General features: G+C 37.6%; 1 protein-coding gene across 1 annotated transcript in view; it reads left to right on the forward strand.

Moving 5' to 3' along the window:
- sorcs2 (sortilin-related VPS10 domain containing receptor 2) overlaps positions 1-23,910 on the forward strand; it is a 337,409-nt gene that overhangs the window by 96,478 nt on the left and 217,021 nt on the right. The window contains exon 2 of the mRNA XM_066680930.1: positions 18,628-18,695. Within this exon, the coding sequence (XP_066537027.1) occupies positions 18,628-18,695 (68 nt within the window). The remainder of the gene's footprint in view (positions 1-18,627; positions 18,696-23,910) is intronic.

Consider the following 23,910-nt stretch of genomic DNA (forward strand, 5'->3'; position numbering starts at 1 on the left):
ACACTTTGCTTTTGTAATGGGGATGATACCTTCTGCTGAATTATTGTAATGAGATAATAGGTATAACAACATCAAAAAAATGTTAAAAATGTTTATTGCAATGTTTTGTACAATAAAGTTAGTCCATCATCACAATAACAAGTATTGATCTGTTAGGAACCCCATGGCTTCATTCTGTGTAGCTGAGTACAAACATGAAATTGAAATCATTTAGAGTCTCTTTTTGTCTTTTTCTCTCTTCCCCAATATTCTTTTCAGTTCAGCTCAGCCTTATTGACATGACTGTTTCAGTAATGATATTGCCAAAGCAAAACATATTTGTGTGGGGAAAACACTAAATATAATTAAAGTAAACTATGAATTGAAGCGGTTACAGATAATGAATGAATGAATATAAATTGAAGTGTAATTAAATGTAATAATGTAGGGCGACACAGTGGTGCAGCAGGTAGGGTTGCAGTCACACGGCTCCTGGGACCTGAAGGTTGTGGGTTCAATTCCCACTCCGGGTGACTGTCTGTGAGGAGTTCTGGTGTGTTCTCCCTTTGTCCATGTGGGTTTCCTCCGGGTGCTTCGGTTTCCTCCCACAGTCAAAAAACACACATTGGTAGGTGGATTGGTGACTCAAACATGTCCGTAGGTGTGAGTGTGTCTCGCACTGTGAAGGACTGGTGCCCCCTCTAGGGCGTGTTCCTGTCTTGCTCCCAGTGATTCCAGGTAGGCTCTGGACCCACCACGACCCTGAATTGGAAAAACAGTTACAGATAATGAATGTAATAAGGTGTAATCAGTTAGTACAGGTGCATCTTAATAAATTAGAATATCATCATGAAGTTAATTTATTTCAGTAAATCCATTCATAAAGTAAAACTCATATATTATGTAGATTAATTACAAACCAAGTGATCTATTTCAAGCGTTTATTTCTTTTAATGTTGATGATTATAGCCCAATAGCATTCTAATCTAGACTGGCTTCTGGTGTTACTGTCCTAGTGATTTGCTGTGTCTGATAATTTGATATAGTCTGACTGCATTTTGGTCAGCACTGCTGGACTGAGGCTGTTGTTTGTTGCTCAGTGAGTTGCTCAGTCTCAGGACCAGCTGACAGAGGCTTCTCTCTTTCTCTCTCTCTCTCTCTCTCTCTCTCTCTCTCTCTCTCTCTCTCTCTCTCTCTCTCTCTCTCTCTCTCTCCTTCTCCCCTCTTCTGTCAGCTGTGTTGGTCCATCACACTGAGCTAGTGTGTATTATGTTAGTGGTGGATTAGTATCAGTGCTACATGCTGTTGGTGAATAGACAGGTGAACAGAGAGCTTCTGTGTTTTCTTTCTCAGTCAGGATTCCCTGGCAGTGTTTCAGTTTGATTTCATATTCAGACTGATGCAATTCATCATGAATAGTCACTGAACAGCTGTACAGTCACTCCAGACCAGCGTCAGAGTACATTACCAACACCAGGAGAGGGTCAGATCTGCTCACAGTACACTAACAGACCAAACAACCTTCAACCCTTTACTAACAAACAGCTCTTCAGCTCAGAGAATGCATGTGAAATCCAAGTTAAAAAAAAAAAAAAAACAGAAAGCAGTGATTTGTAGATGCTATTATATAGGATTTTTTTTAAAACTTCAGCTTAAAGCCTTTACACACTTAACGTGCTTTATTTGTGTGACAAATCATGTTTGCCCCTGGCATTGGCATAGCAACAAGGGATACACAACTCACTTACTAGTGATTTTATTAGCATTTAACATGCCATCTCTGCCATCTTTGCAAACAGGATTGCAAAAAAAATAAATTTTAAAAACATTGAAGAGAGTGAGCTTTGGTTTACACTGCACTTGGAATGGAGTCCATGATTAAATACAGTTCTATAATTTATGAGTAAAACATATTCAGTAATGTCTCTGTTTGACTTATTGCTCCATATCCTGCTAAAACGAAGTTGCAACAGAGCATATTATCATTGGCTTCAACAGCTTAAATTTGAATATTTGAATAAAAGACTACTATGTTTCTTAGGCCAAAAATTAAAAAATAATAAAAACATTCATTCATTCATTCATTATCTGTAACCGCTTATCCAATTCAGGGTCGCGGTATAATAAAAACAACAACAACAAAAATAATAACAATCATTATAAATGGTTAGATTGAGTGACAATCTTTGAGGAACTTCGTGTGTTCTCCCTGAATCGGCATAGGTTTACTCCCACAGTTCCACAATCACATGTTGGTAGGTGGATTGGCTATGCAAGAGTCTCCATAGGTGTGAGTGAATGTGTGAGTGTTTGGTGATGGACTTGTGCCAGGTCCAGGGTGTGTTCCCCTTGAACCCAGCAATTCCGGTAGGCTCCAGACCCATCACAACTCTGGACCAGATAAGCGGTTGAAGACAATGAATTAATAAATGAATTAAATCTGTTAGCCAACTAGTAAACTGCCTTGTTAATTTACTACTTGTCACTTGCAGAGAAAACAAGAATGCACACCAACAACAATAACATGATGTCATAAAATAAATAGTCACAAAAATAATAATAAAACTGACTTAAAAAACAAAGGTGTTGTAGACAGAGTTTAAAATAAAAAACACATTTTCCAAAGAAATTCCCCACTTGCTTCAGTGAGCTTTGAGTTATAAATAATTGAACAGAATGTAAGAGGAGGTGTGAGGGACTCAGGAGGTTACATATTCATAGAAACTGTAATAAAGCAGGCTTATATCAAGGTTCCTCCGTAGACCTACACCGTGTAGAACAAAGGGCAGCATGCTTGTGTCTACCTGCAGCACCAAGCAGCTCATTATAAGTTTTATTATTTATTTTCCACATTTTAGAAAAGTACTGAATAAATCAAATCATAAATCCACAGATATAACTTACACCAATGGGCAAAAATGTGGGTACCATATTAAAATAATTGTCAATGTCTTGTTTATTTTACAAGTTTAAATGTTCCCATATAGGAAACATTCATTCATTCATTCATTCATCCATTATCTGTAAGTGCTTATCCAGTTCAGGGCCGCGGTGGGTCCAGAGCCTACCTGGAATCATTGGGCACAAGGCAGGAATACACCCTGGAGGGGGCGCCAGTCCTTCACAGGGCAACACGCACTCACACATTCACTCTCACACACACCTACAGACACATTTTGAGTCGCCAATCCACCTACCAAGGTGTTTTTGGACCATGGGAGGGAACCAGAGCACCCGGAAGAAACCCACGTGGACACAGGGAGAACACACCAACTCCTCACAGACAGTCACCCGGAGTGGGAATCAAACCTATAGGAAACATCTATACATTTGAATGCCAATTACTGTTCTGCCTATACTAAACTATACTAAACACACACACACGCAAACACAAAGACATTAACCTATATACTGTTATATACTATATGCTATACCATTATTAATCTATATCTATATTACAGTTATACTATACTGTCCCCTCCAAGGTGTGTTTCTGCCTTGCCCCCAGTGATTCCGGGTAGGCTCTGGACCCACCATGAATGAATGAATGAATTTACAGTATACTGTACTAAACTGTTCTACTAAGGATGTGAAAAACAATATACAGACAATCAGATATAAACGATTTTATAATTAACATTTATAAATAGCGCCCCCTCCAGGGTGTGATCCCGCCTTGTGCCTAGTGAATCCGGGTAGGCTCCGGACCCACAGCGCCCCTGAACTGGATAAGCGGTTACAGATAATGAAGGAATGAATGAATAAATGTATAAATAGCATTTTTAAAAATCACTTTTAAGGACAACAACACACACACATACAAAAGCACACTTATACACAATGTTCAGTAAAGCAGTTTGATGAATGGACCGATCAAAGAAAAGCTGACTTCAATCTGACTCTGCTCATAACCCTTGCTCTCTTGAAGGGTCTGTGAGGGTCTCTAAGCATCTGAGAAGGTCTGTGAGGATTTCTGATCGATATATGCGATTGATCTATATCCTCTGGTCTGAGACTAGGCTGGATTAGTGGCCAGTTGTTAGTGGATTAGGAGGTGTGGAGTTTAGACTGGATTAACCTTCTTTTCCCCAGAGAGTCCCTCCTGTACAGACCCTGCCTAGTTCTTGCACCCAATAGACACTTTATTGCAAAAACCTTGGTTCTCTTCCTGGCCAGTTTATTAGAAACCCCTATTAAATGTGGCTTGCTTGCCAGTCTGTGTTAAAACTCATGGTTTCGGAAAGGGACGTCAGTGTCAAAAATTCCACTTTAAATGTTATAAAAGCTTCAAGAAATATCAGCATTTATTTGGAGCCACATTTTTGTCAGAGTTTGTGTCCCTTTTCCAACTTGTCACCTGCTGTTCCAAATTTAGAATTTAGATTGAGGTCTGGTGATTTTGCTGCTCAGTCAAACTGTTCAAAACTTTCTATCATCTCTACTGGAGCCATCAAATACGACACCTTGCAGAGGCCATCCTGGAATGTGGACGTGTGAGTGCTGTGTATTGTGAAAATACTCAAAGTTGTTGAGAGAGTGGGTTAAAATGGACAGGAACTTGAGTCTTAAGATATTTGATACATTGTAATCCATCCTGAACAAATGTTGCACACAACTAAGTTCTTTGTCCACAGAGCTGCATCTTTACTCATTGTCCATTTTATCAGCTCTACTGATAAGGAGCACTTTGTAGTTCTACAATTACAGACAGTAGTTCATCTGTTGCTCTGCATACTTTGTTACCCCCCTCTCACCCTGTTCTTCAAAGTTCAGGACCCCTACTGGACCCCCATAGAGCAGGTATGATTTGACTGGTAGATCATTCTCAGTGCTGCAATGTCACTGAGGTTTTGTTACTGTGTGTTGTGCTGTATGAGTGTATCAGACACAGCAGTGCTGCTCAAGTTTTTAAAATCCATCAGTATGAATGGTGAACTAAGAGTAGTACACCAAACAAGAATGTCCAGCCAACAGTGTCCTGTGGTGGTGCCTGTGTCTACTGATGAAAGACAAGAAGATGACCAACACAAACTCTACGGTGACAGATGAGAGCTAAAATATGTAGAGAAACAAGTGGACTACAAAGTGCTTCTTTATGGTCAGTGGAGCTGATAAAATCATCATTCAATGTATAACCTTATCACTGTGCGGTGGAGCAGCAAAGAAGGGTTTCAGATGAAGTCAATGTAGACATATATCAGCAGAGAAGGTCTGACAAATGGTATTACAAAATTAATCTGTGGTGGTTTGTGCAGTGTTGAACATGCACTCTACTTTTGTCTCAGTGTGTCAGAGTCTTCAGCAGTTTGTTGTGTGTTAGAATTGATCGTGTGTCTGTCTGATAAAGAGATGAACTGTAATTGAACTGTGAGCAGGTTTGTCTCTTGCTGTTTGGGGCTTCATGTTGCCAGATTGAGCTGGACGCTTCCCCCCAGGGGACGTTATGTTCTCACAGACTGATTTATGTCCATGTCCTTCCTTGTAAAAATGAACTGCACATTCAAAAACATAGGTTTTCTCTGACCCATTCCATCTCCTCTCTCAGCCATCCTCATAATATTACACACTTGCTTGAAGACATATTTATGTACATTGCAAACACATTTATCATAAATGTTGAATAATTAATGATAAATGTGTTTGCAATATACATAAACGCCTGTGAGTGTCCAGAGGTAGTTTTGGGTGATAAAATAATAAAAATACCAATCAAAATTATTTTGAAGTAATGGTCAATATAATGTGCAGGGTTATAAGCATAGCTAAAAGAATGTAATACAAATACAAATTGTCAAATACTGCAATTAAATGATGGTCAAATCTATATATCTCTCCAATGCTGCTAATTTTTAAGCCAGTATCCTGTGTTATGATTGTACAGAAGTAAGTAATAGTGCTTTGAAATAATTCAAATTTAATCCATATAAATAAATTATATTACATTAGTACAATTATTGCCAATGGCAAATTTCTAAAAACACATGTTGATATAATAATTTTATTAATGAGGAAGTAATATTCATATTTGAATTTGAGTCAGACTGGAGCAAACCGACAAAAAGAGGCTCAGGTTACAACAGTGGTTCTTAATCATGGGGTGCGTTTCTCTTACAGTGACGGAGCCTAGCATTGAACTAAACTAACCAATATCTGAAGTCTGACCGTTTCCAAAAACCGTTGTACTTTTGTTAGTACCACAGTAGTTTGAACCATGTTGGTTTAAACCACCGTAGTCAGAACTGCAAAGGTTCCAGGTGTGTTTGGTCTGACTTTCACAGCGGGAAACTTGGAAAAACAGTGCGGTACAGTGCAAAATTTTAGGCACCAGAGATTATTAGATTTAAAAAGCTACTTATCTGAGCAGTAAGTGTTTATTTGCTAAAACATGTTCAGTGGGAACTATGGTTTTGAGAAACACCTGTGTCATTTAATGATGGTTCGACTATGCAAGTTACCAACATGGTTACCTTGATAGTTCTAACAATGGTTTTGAGAAACACTTGCATCGCAACTGCTTCATTCAAACTATGTAATCTGTGAACGCAATTAACAGCTATGATTTTGGGAAACGCTGCACTCTTTGGTTAAAATCTCCCATGAGGTAGTGTCCAAAATCCATTCACTACCCTCCTGAATTCAGTTCAATATTATAAGGGACTATATAGTGAGTAATATAGGGAATGGTGAATAGGGTTACACTAGCAAGACAGAGCTACACTAGAATATCTGCAGTGATGAGCAGGTGTGCTGGGATGATGTACGCATGGTAGTGTTGCTGGTAATGAAATCCCATGGTTTCAGCTGCTTACTTATGGGAGATATGTAAAGGCTAGAGAGGGACAAGAGCAATTTGGACTTAATAATAAAATGGTCAAAGTGAAAATGGGAAACCAAGCTGAGACCATGAACAAGAACACACCGAGATATACTCTGGAGCCTAATAATGGAAGACAAAATAATATTAAATTGATCTCTCTTCTCGTTTCAAAATGTTTAATACTATTTCCAAAAAAGTATATGCTCTCATAAATATATGGTTGTGTTCAAAACATTCAGTTCATTAGATTTTCTGTATGTAATTGTTAGTCATTATTTATTATTAATCATTTTGCCCCAGGAACAGAGGAAAGCCAAGGGTGCGCATGTTTCTGTGATAAGACACAGGTGTTACTTGGAGATTTTTGCTTGATCATGGGTAGTTGTTGGTCTAAAAAGTTTAACTCTACAAGATTCAGTTCCCATTTTTTTCTGTCTGACATTTCTGAGACCTCTGAGTGTCATGCAAACAAATAATTTCCAATACTTACAAAGTTATGTAATATGTTTTGAAATCTAGGTTGACTGTGCTTAATTAATTAGTTTTACTAGGTATTGATAGGTTGTTGCTGTGCTAGCTGTCCTTGTACGTTGCTAGGAGATAGATTCTAAGGGGTTCCAGGTGGCTGCAATATTGTTATTTGTTTCTGTGGTACTCTGTGTTGTTACTAGGTTGTTGCTAATTTTTTGTGGTATTTCTGCTCGTCGTCTCTAGGGTGTTGCTAAGTAGTGCACATGTTAGCAACTAAGACATTTTGTTGTTGATGTTTGCAGCTGTAAGGCTAATGTAGTGAATCAGTAATGGAAGCATATAAAGCATTAATTAGCATTAGCTTACCTCAGAATATCCTTGTGTTTGAATGCACTGAAAATTCACCCCAAAATACCCCCAAATAGTGCACTGTACAGTGAAGAGCATGGTATCAGACGAAGTGCAAATTCAGTTGTGAAGTTATATCTGATAGATTGATAATATGGTTCTGACCTGTCTCTCCAGGAGTGTCTACTGTCCCCTCTGCTTCTATGCCCTGTGTTCAACCAGAAAAAGCCCACTTTCACTGACACAAAAACATAATGCTGCTGTTCACCACGTTAGCTTTGCTGTTATCTGCTCCTGTTTTCCTTGGATGTGCTTAATATCTGTGCTTGCTCTGTGTCCCCTGTACTATTATGCTTTCCTCTTTGTTTTCTGCTGTTCTACAGTCTGCGTATGAATAATGGCAAGTAAATTATATAGTAATACAATGTATTAGATAGATAGATAGATAGATAGATAGATAGATAGATAGATAGAGAGAGAGAGAGAGAGAGAGAGAGAGAGAGAGAGAGAGAGAGAGAGAGAGAGAGACATTATTGATCCCACAGGGAAATTAAAGAATTATCATTTAATTATTATTTAACTTGGAAATTTATTTTAGTTGGGGACATGCCTGATTTAGGTCAGAATTCCTTTTTTTCTTTGTACAAAAAGTGTATGACATTTTCAGATGGTTGTGTTCTGTGCAGTACCATGACCTTCCTCATAATAAAGAATAATAAAGAGGAAAAAGTTAGTGATGGAGAGGGAAAAGAGTAAAGACAGAAAGAGGCTGAAAGAGAGAGAAGGAAAGAGGAAAAATAGCATTCATAGAGAAAGAGAGAGAAGTCAGAGTGAAATCATTTAAGGATTGAAATAAATAAAAGTAAAATGTAAAAGAATAATAATGAAAACAGAGAAGTCAGAAAGAAAAAGAGTAAAAAGAGATACAAATAAAGTAAAGAGAGAGATGTGGCCAAATTACTTTTTTTCCCTTCATTATACACACCTGATGTGTTTTTTTTGTTTGTTTTTAGACAAGGAATCAAAGCGTGACAGTGACGAGTCACAGAAACAAACACAGCAATGTAACTGTGTGCTAGTGGGTCATGCAGAGTACATATTTCTCTTTTACTCAGACTTCCTCACTCTCTCCCTACTGATCTGTCTATATCTATTATTTATTTCTTTGTCGGCCTTTGACAGCAGGCATTCTGCTCTGATTGCATCCTGCTGACTCATTCAAGTCTGTCTATTTGTTCTCTACACACCATCATCAGTTTATTTTCACTACAGTACTGTGTGGGTCTTCACTAAAAGACTGGCAATTTATTTCTATTCATTATTTTTTTTTTACCCAGAGTAACGTCTGTGTTGTTTATATATTAAAAGACGTATCATGTGTGATGTAAGCAATCAGCGTCATGGCTGATGACACATTTCAATGGCATTCTCTAATATTAGTTTTTAAATTGCAGAAGACCGCGACCCTGAACTGGATAAGTGGTTACAGACAATGAACAAATGAATGAAATTGCAGAAGCAAAAATTATAAAAATGTATTTAATGTCAGAAAATCAGCCATAGAGAAGGTTAGAGTTAGAGTCAAGGATTCACACAAGTATCTTTAAAAAACTTATCTCTAATGGTCTGTTTAGACAGCCAGGGTTACTGAATTCATAAACGTAAAGAATCAAATCCATCAACTTGAAGAGTGGGGCTTTTGAGATACAGAAGTGGTAGAGGGGTAAGAGGAGATAATTATTGCATATTTATAGGTGCATCTGTACTAGGCATATGTGTACAAATAGTAAAAAAAGTCTGAAGCATTTTTTTTGTCTTGGAATAAACTTTTTTATATGTTGTTTGGATGAACAGACATAAGATTTTTGGGATTTAATGGATGTTCAGAGTGAATCCTAAAGAAATATAGCATTCTCTGTGAAATATAACCTTTAGTCTTTATATTTTTGGGCATTTTTCTCCCATATTTGTTCAATGTGGATTCCACCCATTAGTTAAGATTAGTTAATTCCACATACCCTTGAGAGTAAGGGCAAGCACTTTCTGAATTTGCTTGGCCAGCGAACAGATGCCTGCACTGGCTAGCATTTTGCTTACGATGAGGGAAGGAGAGCCATATTAGCCATCCAGAGAGTGAGGCCCATAATAATCTTTTGGTCTCATGGCCTCCAAGAATCATCAGAGATTGCATGCATAGACAGCAGTGCAACTCATGTTCAAAAGTATTAAATTCAGTTTTATTTGTATAGTGCTTTTCACAATAAATGTCATTACAAAGCAGCTCAACAGAGATCCAGGTCCAAGCAACGCAAGGATGATTGTGGCAAGGAAAATCTCCCTCAGAGCAAGAGGAAGAAACCCTGAGAGCAACCAAGACTCAAAAGGGGAACCCATCCTCTTCTGGTCAACACAGGAGAGCACAACATATAATACAACAGCAATAATATAGAATAGACCTGATATAAATAATGAAGAGCTGTGGTTAATATGAAAGTCATTGGTTGTGAAGATGTGAGAGGGGATTAAACTGATGTAAGGTCCATTTGGGCAAAATGAGCAGCATGGGCGGGGGGACAGGTCAGGGCAGCACCAAGGCAGAACAGCAGTAACAGGCACCGGCATTGATCAGCTCAGGACTTGGGAGAGAAAGAAGAAACAGGACCAGGGGTAAAGACTGGAATATAATAATAAAAGCCTATGATGAAAGTATTACAAGGCAGAATTAATATAGAACAGTGGTAATGTGGAATAGTAGACTGTATGGATGGTTAACCAAAAGCTTACATCTAGTGTTTTTAATCTAGGTTTTAAGATTGAGTGTGTGTCTGAGTCATGAACTGTAACAGGAAGGTTATTTCAGAGTAGGGGAACTTTATTAGAAAAGGCTGTCTGGCCTGATTTGTAAGTCCTAATGCGAGTAACTGACAGTAGGGCAACATCTTGTGAGCAAAGTGTATGTGACAGGTTGTAGGGTTTAAGAAGTTCAGTATAAGTTACTGCAGGGCCAGGCTATTAAGAGATTTAAACATCGGGAAAAGAATTTTATAGTCAACTTGGAATTAATAAGTAACTGATGTAGGGAGGAAAGGACTGGGGTAATGTGGTAAAATTTTCTAGCTCTGGTGAGCACTCTAGTTGCTGCATTCTGAACTTATTGAAGCCTTATTTAATGCCTTGCATTAGCTCCCTGCAAGGGAAGCATTGCAGTAGTCAAGCCCAGAGGTTATGAATGTATGTGTCAGTTTCTCTGCATCTTATAGAGATATAATTGGTTAAAATTGGAGTGGAAGAAGTTGGTTAGTGGTTTTGACTATGTTGGGTATTTCGGTGCCAATAAGGGAGTCAGGTCGAAGTTTTAAATGGTGGTACTGGAAATTAGAAATCATGTAGATCAGGGTTTTTTAAAAAACGTTTTAAAGTGACCCACATTTTGTCTATTGACTTTTTTTTGCGATACATGCAAGACATACTCAGGACATTTACTACATTATAAAAAGAAATATGACTGAGGTTGGTCTGTTTCTCAACAAACCTGTTTACAACATTCTAGATTATTGGTAGCATTAACAATCACACTTTGCTCAATAATATGACCTAGTAGTAAGATCTAGCAGGAGAATGTTGTGTGTTACCCAGTCCTTAATTTCTTTGACAGAGTCTTAATATATTTAGATAAATGACTTAATTTGATTTGCTGATATGTAGAGCTGGGTGTCATCAGTTTAATTTTGGAATTGGATACTATGCTTATAGATTACTCTAACCAGAAGGAGCATATAAATAGTGAATAGTAAAGGACCAAGTACTAACCCTTGCTTAACATCATATTTGACTAAGGCATGGTAGGAGGATTTCTTATTCAGATAAACAAATTGGTAACAAGCAGTCACATAGGATCTAAACCAAGAGAGAATTCTTACCAGATTTTCCAGGCTATCGGGTAATATCCCATGATCTATGGTATCAAATGAAGCACAAATATCAAGCAGTACCCGGATTCGTGTTGCACGGTATACCGATACTAGAAATGTATTTCAATACTTTGTCATTAAAAGTGGTACAATACCCCATATAATGAATATCGGTACTTTACGGAGTGTTTTAAAATAAGAGCAGTATTTCCAATGACTGCCACAAGGGGACAGTGTGCACCCACAGTGCTTTGCCTCCTCTCCCTCTCTTTATGATTTCAGACCTTCTAGAGAGTTATTTAAAAAATAAAAACCTGACTAGCACCAGCGACATTCTGTACAAGCCTTCACTACTTTAAATAGAAGAGAATCGCCGGTAGCACAACTTGTTAGAACACCGGGACTGACTGTGAGTGGGAGAGACGGCGCTCTGGGAGACAGCTCCCTCAATGCAGCTGATCTGCTCCAGAGATGGAACAGCACAGTCGGTCTGCATGGCAGCTCACACAGATCAGAATAAGCTGCAAATGTGCAAAAAGTGCTGCCAAAAAGAGGTTTCCGTTTATTCCTTTTTCTGAACTCCTGAACTGACATCACATAATTGAGGCATTCAGCTTTATTCAAACTGTAAACACGTCTTATGAACATATGACACGGGGCAGAAAGTGCAATTGGACCCAGAAATGGCGAAACGTCACGTCATGTGTGGCGTCACACTTAACAAACAGATACCACCAATTTGGCCCTCTGCCCTCAGCTTGTTGAGAAAGTACATTACATTTCCTGAAGTTTTAGGTTTTTGTGATGATATCGTTTCAGTATCTGTATTGAGATATTTAGGCAGGTATCATATCGAAAGTCGTAATTTTGATATCATGACAGCACTAACCAGGATAGAGATATAGCCCTTACGGAATGAAAGAAGTAACCTGTTGTCTGAATGTATACACAATAAATTGGAAGTACATTACTACGAGATAAAATATGTATTTTCAAATTGTCCTTTGTGCTATAGAACTTTTAAAGAGGTGGGACTTTTCAGTTATATTGTTAGGATCCTCACAGGACCACACAGAAGCACTTTGTAGTTCTGCAATTACAGACAGTAGTCCACCTGTTTCTCTGCATACATTCTTACCCCGTGTGTTGTGCTGTTATCAGTGTATTAGACACAACAGGACTTCAAACAAATCTCAGTGAGACTGAGAATAGTCCACCAACCAAAATTTCCAGCCGACAACATCCTGTGGTTGGGGTCCTATGTCTACTGATGAAGACAGCAGCAGATGAGCTACTGTCTCTGACTTTACATCTATAAGGTGGACCAATGAGGTGTCTAACTGAGTGGACACAGTGTTTAAGAACTCCAGCAGCACTGCTGTTTCTGATCCAGGACAACACACACTAACATTCCACCATCACATCAGTGTCACTGCAGCGCTGAGAATGATCCACCACACAAATCATAGCTGATCTGTGGTGGTCTTGTGGGAATCCTGATTATTGAAGTGCAGGGTGAAATGGGGATAAGAAAGTATACAGAGAAACAGGTGGACTACTGCCTGTAGCTGTAGAACTACAAAGTGCTTCTGTAAAATGGACAATGAGTGTAGATAGAAGGTAGGCGTTCCTAATCCAGTGATTGTTCAGTGTATAGTTTAAAATAATTATAGTTTTAATAAGGAGACAGTGATATATAATGTATTTTTTACTGCACCATTGCAAATGTGCATTCCCAAGTACTCCTCTCTTCAGAAACAGAAATCCACTGGGTGGAGTCGGACAATATCCAACCATGTAGAAGATTATGGTTAGATTAGGTTTAGGATTAGGGTTAGGGTTAGATTGTACCTCCCACTGGGAGGAGTCTGTTGTAGTTGAATCCAATGAAAACATGATGAGGGAGGTGCTGGATCAGATCCCATGAATGGCTGGTTCTGCAGCGCCAGCCTTCTCCAAGTTCCTGAAAACCCTGTGGTTGGATTTTCAATGAAGTTCTGAAGCTGAAAAGGGGTTGGAGGGAAATGAAGATTAGTGCAAGAGACTACTCCAAGCCACTAGCCGCTAATGCCTGCAGATCTGAAGGAATCATCTGGAATGTTATAAATTTTCCACTTCAGAATCTGCTATATGAACCTTATAGTCTGATTTCCAGAATTCCTCCCTTTCCTCAGAGTGTTCCAGAGCTAGAGAGTGGCTCTGTAGTGATTTACAGGAATTCAGCCTCCCAGCTGGAATGTTCCTCAATGCTGAAACACTCCTGATGGTCGTTAACAACCTCAGGAAACCGTTTCATATATGACTCTGGTGGTTTTTTAAGGCTCTTTTTTTGTGTATTCCTTTATTGGTCTGTAGAATGTATTTGGAAGGTTTGGAACCTACGGGAATGCGCATTGAGTGTGATAAGCTTTATAAGAAGTGCTTTAAAAGTCAGTAGGATGTTGTGTATGTGTGTGTGTGTGTTCTCACACAGTTTTCTCATTATCTTTGCAGATAGTGCTGTACTGTACTGTGCTCTTTCCCATGCCGGGCCAGTCCAGCTGTATAAAAGGAGGCTTTGTTTTAAATGCTGTCCCAGCTACACTGTTGTGCTATGCCTCTAGGGGGCCGGTACAGAATAATAAAGAAAAACACACCCCTGTGTAGCAATTCGCTTGTTACTCAATCACTGTCAATTTTATCAGCTCCACTTGCACTTTGTCACCCGTTGTGGACCCAGTTGTGTATGCACAGTTTGTATAATCTCAGTAGAAATACATTAAATGAACTGAGAGTCTCTGGAGAAGATGTACATTAGCCTAGTGCCAAGCATCAGCTAGAGGGGTATAAAACACCTGAAACTGGGCTGAGGAGCAGCAACACTGTTTTCTTTGGAGTAACATCCAATAGTAGAATGTATTACATTGGTTTTTGTGGTCTGAAATTAATGCCTGTGCTCACTAATGATCTAATGGCTGAATGCAATTAAGTCATAACATAAATTTTCCAACAATTAGTGTTAAGATTTGCGAAACAGTGGAGGTTGATGGTGCAGCAACTGGGTTCAAACTACCTTAATTTCATTAGAACTGGATGAGTAAGTGTCCAGTTACTCTGTGCTAATTAGCACAGTTATAGCATAGTGTAGTGCTAATGTGTTAACTGTGCTAGGTGGAATGTTATGGCTAATTAGCACAGTTAGCTAGACACTAGCACAGTGTAGTGCTGATGTTTAGCTAACTTTGCTAAGTGGACAAACATAGGTTTGGCTAACTAGCACAGTCATTTAAAACACCAGGAACACTGTCTTGAGGAGTCTTGACCTGATGAACTGTTTGTTTGAGTGTGTGTATGAGCTAGAGTGAGTGAGATGCAAATAAATTTGAGAATCTGTACACACGTTCTCCTTTCTTGATTTATTAACCATTTGTTCTCATGCAGGCTAACGTGTCAGCAACATTTTTTCCATACATGCAAAGTTTACTGTCCTTGTTCTTAGGAGAAACACTGACAGGTTTCTAATAGTTGTCAGTTAACTGGGCAGTTAGGGTTCTCCTCTAAGCATGTAGAGCTCTGATAATGACAATATCTGAAAAGAAGTGGTAGCTAGCTTTTCATTTCTTGTAATATGCACAGCCGTCACACTCCGAGAAATTACTAATTAGGCTGGCTAAGGGATGGAATTGGCCATGACAAACATTTTGGTTTGGTTTTATAAAATAAACAAAAAACACACAACTTTCAAAAAAGGCCCCTACTGATTATTTCACACGTTATATTACTTCTCATTATACAATGCACTATTATTGGCATTAACTGATTTCAGGAGGGTTTGACTGATTACGGACACTGCATTATTCAGATTTACTCATTACGGTATGAGGGCAGATTCCATCGCAGAAACAATATAAATGTCACACCAGTTCACTATAATCTCTAAATAAATAAATAAATAAATATTTAAATGTAAAAAAATATATAAATAAAATAAAATATATAAAATATAAGAATGTAAACATATATAGTCACTGTCCAATTAAAAACATGTATCTTCCAAAATAGTTACCTTATGCTCAGCTAACAAAATTATATTCACAGAACTTTCCCCTAATGATCCCTGTTGGTTGTGGGAATGTTGCACTGGAATGTTCCCACAATGTGAATTTGTGCAGTCTTTATGTTCTCAAAATGTTTTAAGTTACAAAAACTTTCCGGGAAAGTTACATTAACCTCATTTACACCAATCATTTTGTGCATTGCAGTGAAGCATTTATTTAATTATTTATTTATGCTTCTTGTGCTAGATGCGAGTAACAGTCAGCAGTGCATTGTCAAAAGTTGAGATTTTTTCAAATGATTTTGCTTTTAACATTACATTAACTGCTTCTCAGTATGTAGTTATGTTAATCCCCTTAAGAGGGCTAAAACATTCCCATTTGTTAAAAAATAATAATAAAGTTTTTTTCCTATGGTGTTCTAATTCAATAAAGATAAACTCAGCTGGTATGGTAAAGACACAGTGAGACAAAATCAGTACAAGCATTCATTTATTCATTCATTCATTGTCTGAAACCACTTATCCAGTTCAGGGCCTACCCAGAATCACCTGCTGCGCCACCATCAAATAACTCTAAACATCTAAATGCAGATAAGTCTTGATTGTTGCTCCTGAAAAGAATACCCCAATGATTAAACAAAATGTTCTATTTCTTTCCCCTGCTGTCCACTCTAGCCTACATAATTTGGGTGTTATATTTGATCAGACTTTGTTGTTTGATACACATGTTAAACAGCTGACGAGATCTTGTTTTTTCCACTTGAGAAATATTAGTAAATTGAGGTCTGTATTTTCAAATGCAGAACTAGAGATGCTTATACATGCATTTATTTAATCATGTATTGATTATTGTAACAGGCTTTCCTCTTCACTTTAGTATGTATGCTCGTGACCGATTGCAGGCAACTCAGAATGCGACAGCAAGATTACTTACTAAGTTAAATAGGCGGTCTCATATTACGCCTCTGTTAGTAACTTTACACTGGATTCCTGTTTACAATTTTTACACTTACTTACAGAGCATTACATGGTCAGGCTCCTATGTATGTGGTTGAACGTATCAGCATGTTCTCTTAGGTTGAGTAATTGAAATTTACTCTCTGTTTCACATTCTAACTTAACAACTTGCGGAGATTGAGCATTTTAAGTTCATTGCTCTTAAACAGTACAACACATTGCCCCCTTCTTTAAGGTTAATTGATTCTGTGGACTCTTTTAAAAAGCTACTAAAGACCAACCTTTTTAAGCATACGTTTGGAAAATGGACCATGTCTTTACCATTTTTGCCTTTTGTTTTTTTGCATTTTGTAGTATGTTTTGTTGTATTTCATGCTGTATTATGTCTTTGTAAAGCACTTTGTGGCTTGTGTCTGTGAAATGTGCTGTATAAATAAATTTTACATTCTTACTTTATTTTGTAGTTAGAGCGCCCTCCGCTAGAATAAACTGGACAAAACTGGCTCCATCCGGGTTAAACTGGTTCCTCTGTCTGCATATGGCCAAATATCTGTAACCTTGGCAACAGTATGCGAATTGAGCAGCACTGTGGAAATTGTTTTATTTCTCCTAACAACAGTTTGGAAAAGTTAGGAAAAAATAAGTTATAAAGAAAGTAAAGGATAAAAAGTAATAGATTATCTTAAATATATTATTGAATTAAATATAATAAGACAAAAATCATTAATGTAGTTGAACATTGTGAATGGATCCACAACTTTCAAACATTGATATAACACACATGACCCTTTCCAAATGTGTGTCGAAAAATATCATACATATACTCCTTTAAACTATTTACATAAATAAAACATTAAAAGAATATTCATGTAATGTTCACCTGGAACATTTCACCTGGAACATTATACTTAATGTGGTGCATTTTGTGCACTAAAAACAGTCCTACTTTTTAAATGGCTTGTACTGGTGAATTCCAATTCAAAACAATCTGAATTTGCTCCCCGAGGCTTGTCCAATCAGAACACAGGTTCCTCAGAGTCCCATCCCCCCAAATCAACCTGTCAGTCACTTGGGCGGAGATGTGAAATGTCCAGGCCCTTTGTCATGGAAACATGTTTCCACTGGGCTTTACTGTCAGAGCTGCTGGGAGTGATGAAAACACACATACACACACACTGGTGATCTGTGGGTGGGTTCTAATCCCAGCAGCAGCAGCATGAATAATACATATGAAAATGTGTAAGACTTTCTTCTCTTTCTGACTTTACATGAACAACATGGCTCAAAGCACACAGGGGGGAAACAAGAAATATAAGCTTTGTGTGTGTTGTAATTTTTATAGGTGGCCAGAGGAAGGTTCCGTGTAAATATTTCTTTATATAGTAAAAGTAACAAACAGGTATGGCAGTATCTCTCAGTTCTGAACTGGTATAATATAGTACACAAACATTGTGGTTATGAATGGGAAAGATTATCCATATGTTTTTGGTCTGTAGTGTTTTTTGCCTGAGGCTGTTTATTGCAGAAGAAGCTCAGTTCCCCTCAAAGGCTGGTCATGGATTGTTAGATTTATTTATCTTGGGACCAGGTATGTTTTGAGGAGGCTAGAAAGATTATCTATTAAATACTGTGGGGAAAAATACACATTTTCTGGATTTTGGGAGCACTGCATTGCTAAAATGTATAATTTCAAATCTGTATTTTTGCAGGGGAAAGATAACATCATGTTTAAAATAACTTTTTAAAGGCCTCATATACAGGTGCTTGTCATAAAATTAGAATATCATAAAAAAAAGTTGATTTATTTCAGTAATTTCATTCAAAAAGTGAAACTTTTTAAGAAGACCCCTTCTAATCGGCTACGGCTACTGTGTCACTGCTTATTTAAATACAATTTAAATTAATTTAATTAATTTTAAAAGTTTTTTTTTAATTGTCTTTCAGATTACATATGATTGCAAATATTAGTATTACATTGCAAAATATGTGCAAATGATCTTGTACATTAACCAAATATGAAATATTTTCATCTTCATTATGTAAACACATATGTTGATTAGCGTGTTTGAAAAAGTTATATAAATGAACTGTTCTTTCTTTTTCTGCAGGTCATCCTCATCCTCACCAAGTATTACCATGCAGATTCCACCAAGGTACTGGAGAGCTCACTCTGGAGGTAGGCCACACTGGGTCTTTTCTCAATATGATGTTTGCTTTATGGATATTAAAATTCAGGCAATTCTAACAAGCAGTGGAGTTTCTCATTACGCTAATTAGTCCTGTGACAAGTGTGCCTGGGTCACCTGTGTGATTGGGCCATTGTTGGAGAGGAATTGCTTGAGCTCTGAGCTACTGAGCCCATAAGCTTGTTTACTGTGCTGATTCTCATGCTGCTTGTTTGTATGAATAAAGTTTGATTACTATGGAAGGAACTGAACAGGAACGAGGCTAAATGCTAAAGCCCTCTACATACATTTTTAGCATGTCTGTTTTTTATGCTATATTAAAATGTGTTAATCAGTCCGTAATCAGTCAACACCATGGCTAAGCATGTCTGCCTTGAAGCTAGCTATGCTTCCAAGACAATATTAAATAAGGGTTTCTTACATCATAAACCTAAAGAAACAAACCCATCAACCTGCAGGGCATAAGCAGTGGATGGGTAAATTGAGATCAAGGCAGGAACTAATTGTAAATTCATAGATCCACCTGAATGTGTTGATTTACTTCTAAGCCACCTTTAAATAATTCGTTTTTTTATCTTGGAAATAACTTCTACATATGTAGTTAATCAAGAGAGATTCATTTTCAGGGGGTTAATTGATGACCAATGAGGGATGATAATGGTGACTTATTATGAAAAAAATTACTTTAGCATATACACTCCACACATAAATTTAAGAATCTGGAGCTCCTACCAAAGCACAAACTGTGAGACAAAAAGTTGAAGTCAGTTTTGTGTGATCAGCCTAAGTACGAAAAACACGAGTTGTGCTTATTGTGTGCACTTCAGGGTTGACCCACCTCCTTTCCTGAGTTTCTCCAGTCACAGCGCTGGACCCATCTGAGACTCTCCAATCAACTCTGGACTCGGGGTGGGCAATATGGCCCTAAAATAATATCACAATATTTCAGGTTATTTTAGCTTTAACTTAACTTTAAGTTAACTTTAACTCATTCTTGGTGATATGAAAACACACTGAAAATGATAGCATTCATTTCAAGAACACACTATTGCAGCAAGTTTCATTTGATATTAATAATATATTTAATTTCTTATTGAAATTTTAGTTAATTACATTTTATTTTAGTACAAATCTAACAGTTCAGATGAATTCAAATCAAACATTCAAAGAAACAACAAATAAATGCGTAAACATTTGCTTATTTTGTACTTACCAAGACTCTGACATTACATAAAAAATATTTAGAATATAGATATTATATCAAAAACCACCTCCACATGACTGAAGTCACTTGTATTTTGGACCAATTTTTTAACGCAGAGCAAATTTCCACCATACCAGGGGCTGTGCCTAAATGACTCACATAATGAATGTATACCATATTAAGTGTAAATGCAATTATGCATTATGTAAACAAGTCAGAATTATTACAATATATATATATTTATCATTTAAAAACATTTTGCAATATTATTACACACGATACAGTATGACACAGCCCTACTCTGGACCCTTGTTAAATGAGAACAGAAAGATGTAGATTAATGGAGCAAAACAAACACAGTGAGTGCAGAGAAATGTGCACTGACTAAATATGGCAAAAACAAGAACAGAGAACAACATGAAAAAGAAAGCTTTTCGGCACCTTCCTCCTTACTCCTAAGCATTAGGAGTAAACAGAGGCCCATTTCCAGTATGTTTACAAAGCCCCAGTGTTCGTAAATTGGTTTCCTAGGCTTTCTCTTTACTCATGGCAGAGAAAAAGCATCTGGAAGTTTTCAGTCAACAAAGAGAAATGCTGAAAAGCATGAACTGCTCTATTTCTGCCCCATAGGTGGGTACTATTGACTTATTTTTGCTCTAGATGGAACTGACTCTAAATTTGGAAGGGCACTAACTGCATGAATGTAAACACAGACTGAAAGTGCTACAAAACTAAACAACTCGAGTTACAAAATGGTTTCTGTGGTAATTCAAACAGTAACACTTTATGAAATAACAGTGTTTTTTATCTCAAATATACCATTCCACCTTAAAAGACACAAAGCTTCTGAACAAAAAATACAACATTACCCCACAGTCATGGATGTTGCATTTAACACTTACACAATTTAGTTTCATGGAAATCTGAGAGTGTGTTTCACACAGGAAATCTGTGCAATGCTTTCCATTTTATAATACTGTATTCCTTTGATCCAGTATGTCTTGTTTTCACACTGCAATTTTGTGAGCGGACTAAAGAACCTTCCTTGACATTCCTATAGGTGTCATCACCTACATGCGCTGAGTCTCACCATACCTGACATTGATTGGTTTGTAGAGGTGTGTGTGGAGGAGTGTTTGAATGAACAGACTCATTTCTACTATTTACTGTTTAGGGCAGCACAGTGGCATAGCATAGGTCCTCTTGGCACACAGCATAGCTCCTCTTACATTCCAAAAACACATGTTGGTAGGTGGACTGACTACTCAGAAGTGTGCAAATGTCGGAGTGTTCATGAAATGTTCACAGATGAAGCACTAGTTTTCTATTAAGGCAGCTTTGGTCCAGACAGATCTGAGGGACTTATCACACCTGCTATTTTGGTTCAGGCCAAACTGAAGGTCTGCATCAAACAAGGCATGTACCTTGAACTACAATTTTTAATTTTTAGGAGACTTGCATTAAAACAAGTGAAAATGACATTAGTCAATAGATTTTATGAAATTTTGTGAAAAAGCAGCCAACACATGGATGAATGTAATCAGTAAGTTCAATAAATCTTTGGCTTGATTTTATTCTAAAATTGCTGTTTGATTTTCAATATAAATATGTTTCAGGCCGGAGAACTTGGAAAATGTATTTATTTGATTATTCTGGGACCCTATTTAAGTCTTTTGCCTGAAGCCTCATTGACAACTAATGCATATCTCTGTGTATCTTGCTAAAGGGTTTGGCCCACCTCCATAGCTCTGTGGTGGGCAATGGGCCATGGTCTAGCGCTACTTTCCATGTCCCTGTGGGGTGTAATATAATAGCCTCACACTCCTAACGAGCGAAGGTATCTTCTTAATTACAAGAACTAGTGGGATTTCCAACACTGCGTGCTAATTGCCTCGCTCATTAGCAAGCTAGCTTTGACCGCTCCTGGCCAGTGCTGTCTTTGCTTTGGTTGTATGTAAATGTAATTTTTTTTTGGGTGGGGTGTGTGGGTAGGTAGGGGTCTGAGGTCCCATCCACATGGTACCGGATATTTTTAAACACAGAGATTTTTCCTCCCTCTATTTTTGAAAATATCCCTGTCCAGATGAATATGAAAACAATTGCATTTTATGCCAGCCCAATAGGGGGCCATAGTAGCTCTTCAAGAGAGACATCAAAACACCACAAAGCATGAGAGAAACAGAGATTTGATCCCTAATCACTCTATACTCACTATGTAGTGCAGAAGTCATTAAATTACTGAATCTAGATGTTAATAATCCATTATACATTTCCAATACATCCTTTATATTTATTCATAAGTGGGAATCTAAAATCTAGTTTTATCCTTATGTACACACTGTTGTTTTATGACTGATGTAATTCACTATATAAGGATTGAGCGGATATTTAATTTTAGTCAGAGACTGGCAGGCTGAGTTTTCCTTGTCCACACAAGAACATTGACAATGGGATTTTCAGATATCTCTACTCTGGAGAGCGTTTTATGACATAAAACACCATTTTCATGTGGATAGAAGACAAAAATGCAGACAAATGTTGTACAAGTTTTGTTTTTAAAAATATACATATTTGTCTGGATGGGGCCTATGTCTACGAAATCTGAGAATCATTTGTCTTTCAACTGACTGACAAAATGGTGAACCATGATGCTTCCCTGCTTGCAAAGATTAAGTCTTTGGTGGATGCACCTTTTATGCTAAATCTTGATTAAGTCACCTGTTACCAGTTAAATTGCTAATTGTGGAACCTTCCAGAAAAATTTTACTTGTATAAACATATTTTACATTTGTACCAACTATTTTTAGTGTGTTCCAGGTGTCAAATTTATTTTTTAACAATCATTTTTATGTTTCATGTAAAGGTTTGTACACATCATTGTACACATTGTATACATCAGAATAGGCTTCCTTCAGGTTATACAATACATATCATAAATTGCATATCATAATTACCAATAATGAATGAGTAAAAAATACTGTGATATTTGGCCATACTGCCCAGCTTTAGATGTGTGTGACTGTGGTGTGTGGAATAACTGATGCAGTGTTTGTTCCAATGCCCTCGTTAGTCCGGCAATGCAAAGGGTGGCATTAATTTTACATGGAGCTTTAGGGGGAGGTGGAATATATCAGTAACACAGCTGTCTAATGACCAGGCAGAATACTAAACACTCAATACTTTACAGACAGACAGACAGAGAGAGAGAGAGAGAGAGAGAAAGAGCGAGAGAGCAAGAGCGAGAGAGCGAGAGAGAGAGAGAGAACAGCAAAGGAAAGTGTCTGTTTGAGAAGTAGAGTGTTAAAGAGAGAAAGAAATAAAGAGGGTGGGAGTTCATGAGGCTGAGCAAGGAAAGAAAAATGAGAGAGAGAGACAGACAGAGAAAGAAAGGGAGAGATGGGGAGAAAACAGAAATGGAAAAGATGTGATTGAAAAGTAGAGCACGATAGAGAAAAAGATTTAAAGAGACAGGGAGACCATAAAGGGGGAAAGGCAGAGAAAGGGCGAGAGATATTGTGTGTAAAGTCCAATAAATAGTGTGTGTGCGTGTGTGTGTGTGTGTGTGTGTGTGTGTGTGTGTGTGCGTGTGTGTGTGTGTGTGTTTGTTTGTTTAATGTCCTACCAGTCAAACATCTGCTTTCTCATATCTCTGTCACCCAGCATGATAACAGGGCTAAATGATCACTTTCATTCTCTTTCACCATTTTATGAACATCTGAAGTCTAATTTACTCAGGATTTACTCAGAAATTTAGTTTTAGAGAGTTGTCAGAAACAGGGGAGGACACAATTTTAGAACTGCATCATACACTTGGCTTGATTTGTTTTGGATCTAATTGACTTGAATTAATTGATGCATCAGTAAAAAAAAGAAGGAGTTTCTGACTCTGATTGTTGGGGCATAGCAGCATGATCTGGCACTAGATTCAGGCAGCAAAGAAAGAGAGTAGGGACCTAATGTGGATTTTTTTGATTTAGCTAATGTGTTTGTTTCAGTGCTGC

The sequence above is a fragment of the Hoplias malabaricus genome, chromosome 9 (assembly GCF_029633855.1).
Source record: "Hoplias malabaricus isolate fHopMal1 chromosome 9, fHopMal1.hap1, whole genome shotgun sequence".
In the NCBI taxonomy this organism is placed as follows: Eukaryota; Metazoa; Chordata; class Actinopteri; order Characiformes; family Erythrinidae; genus Hoplias; species Hoplias malabaricus.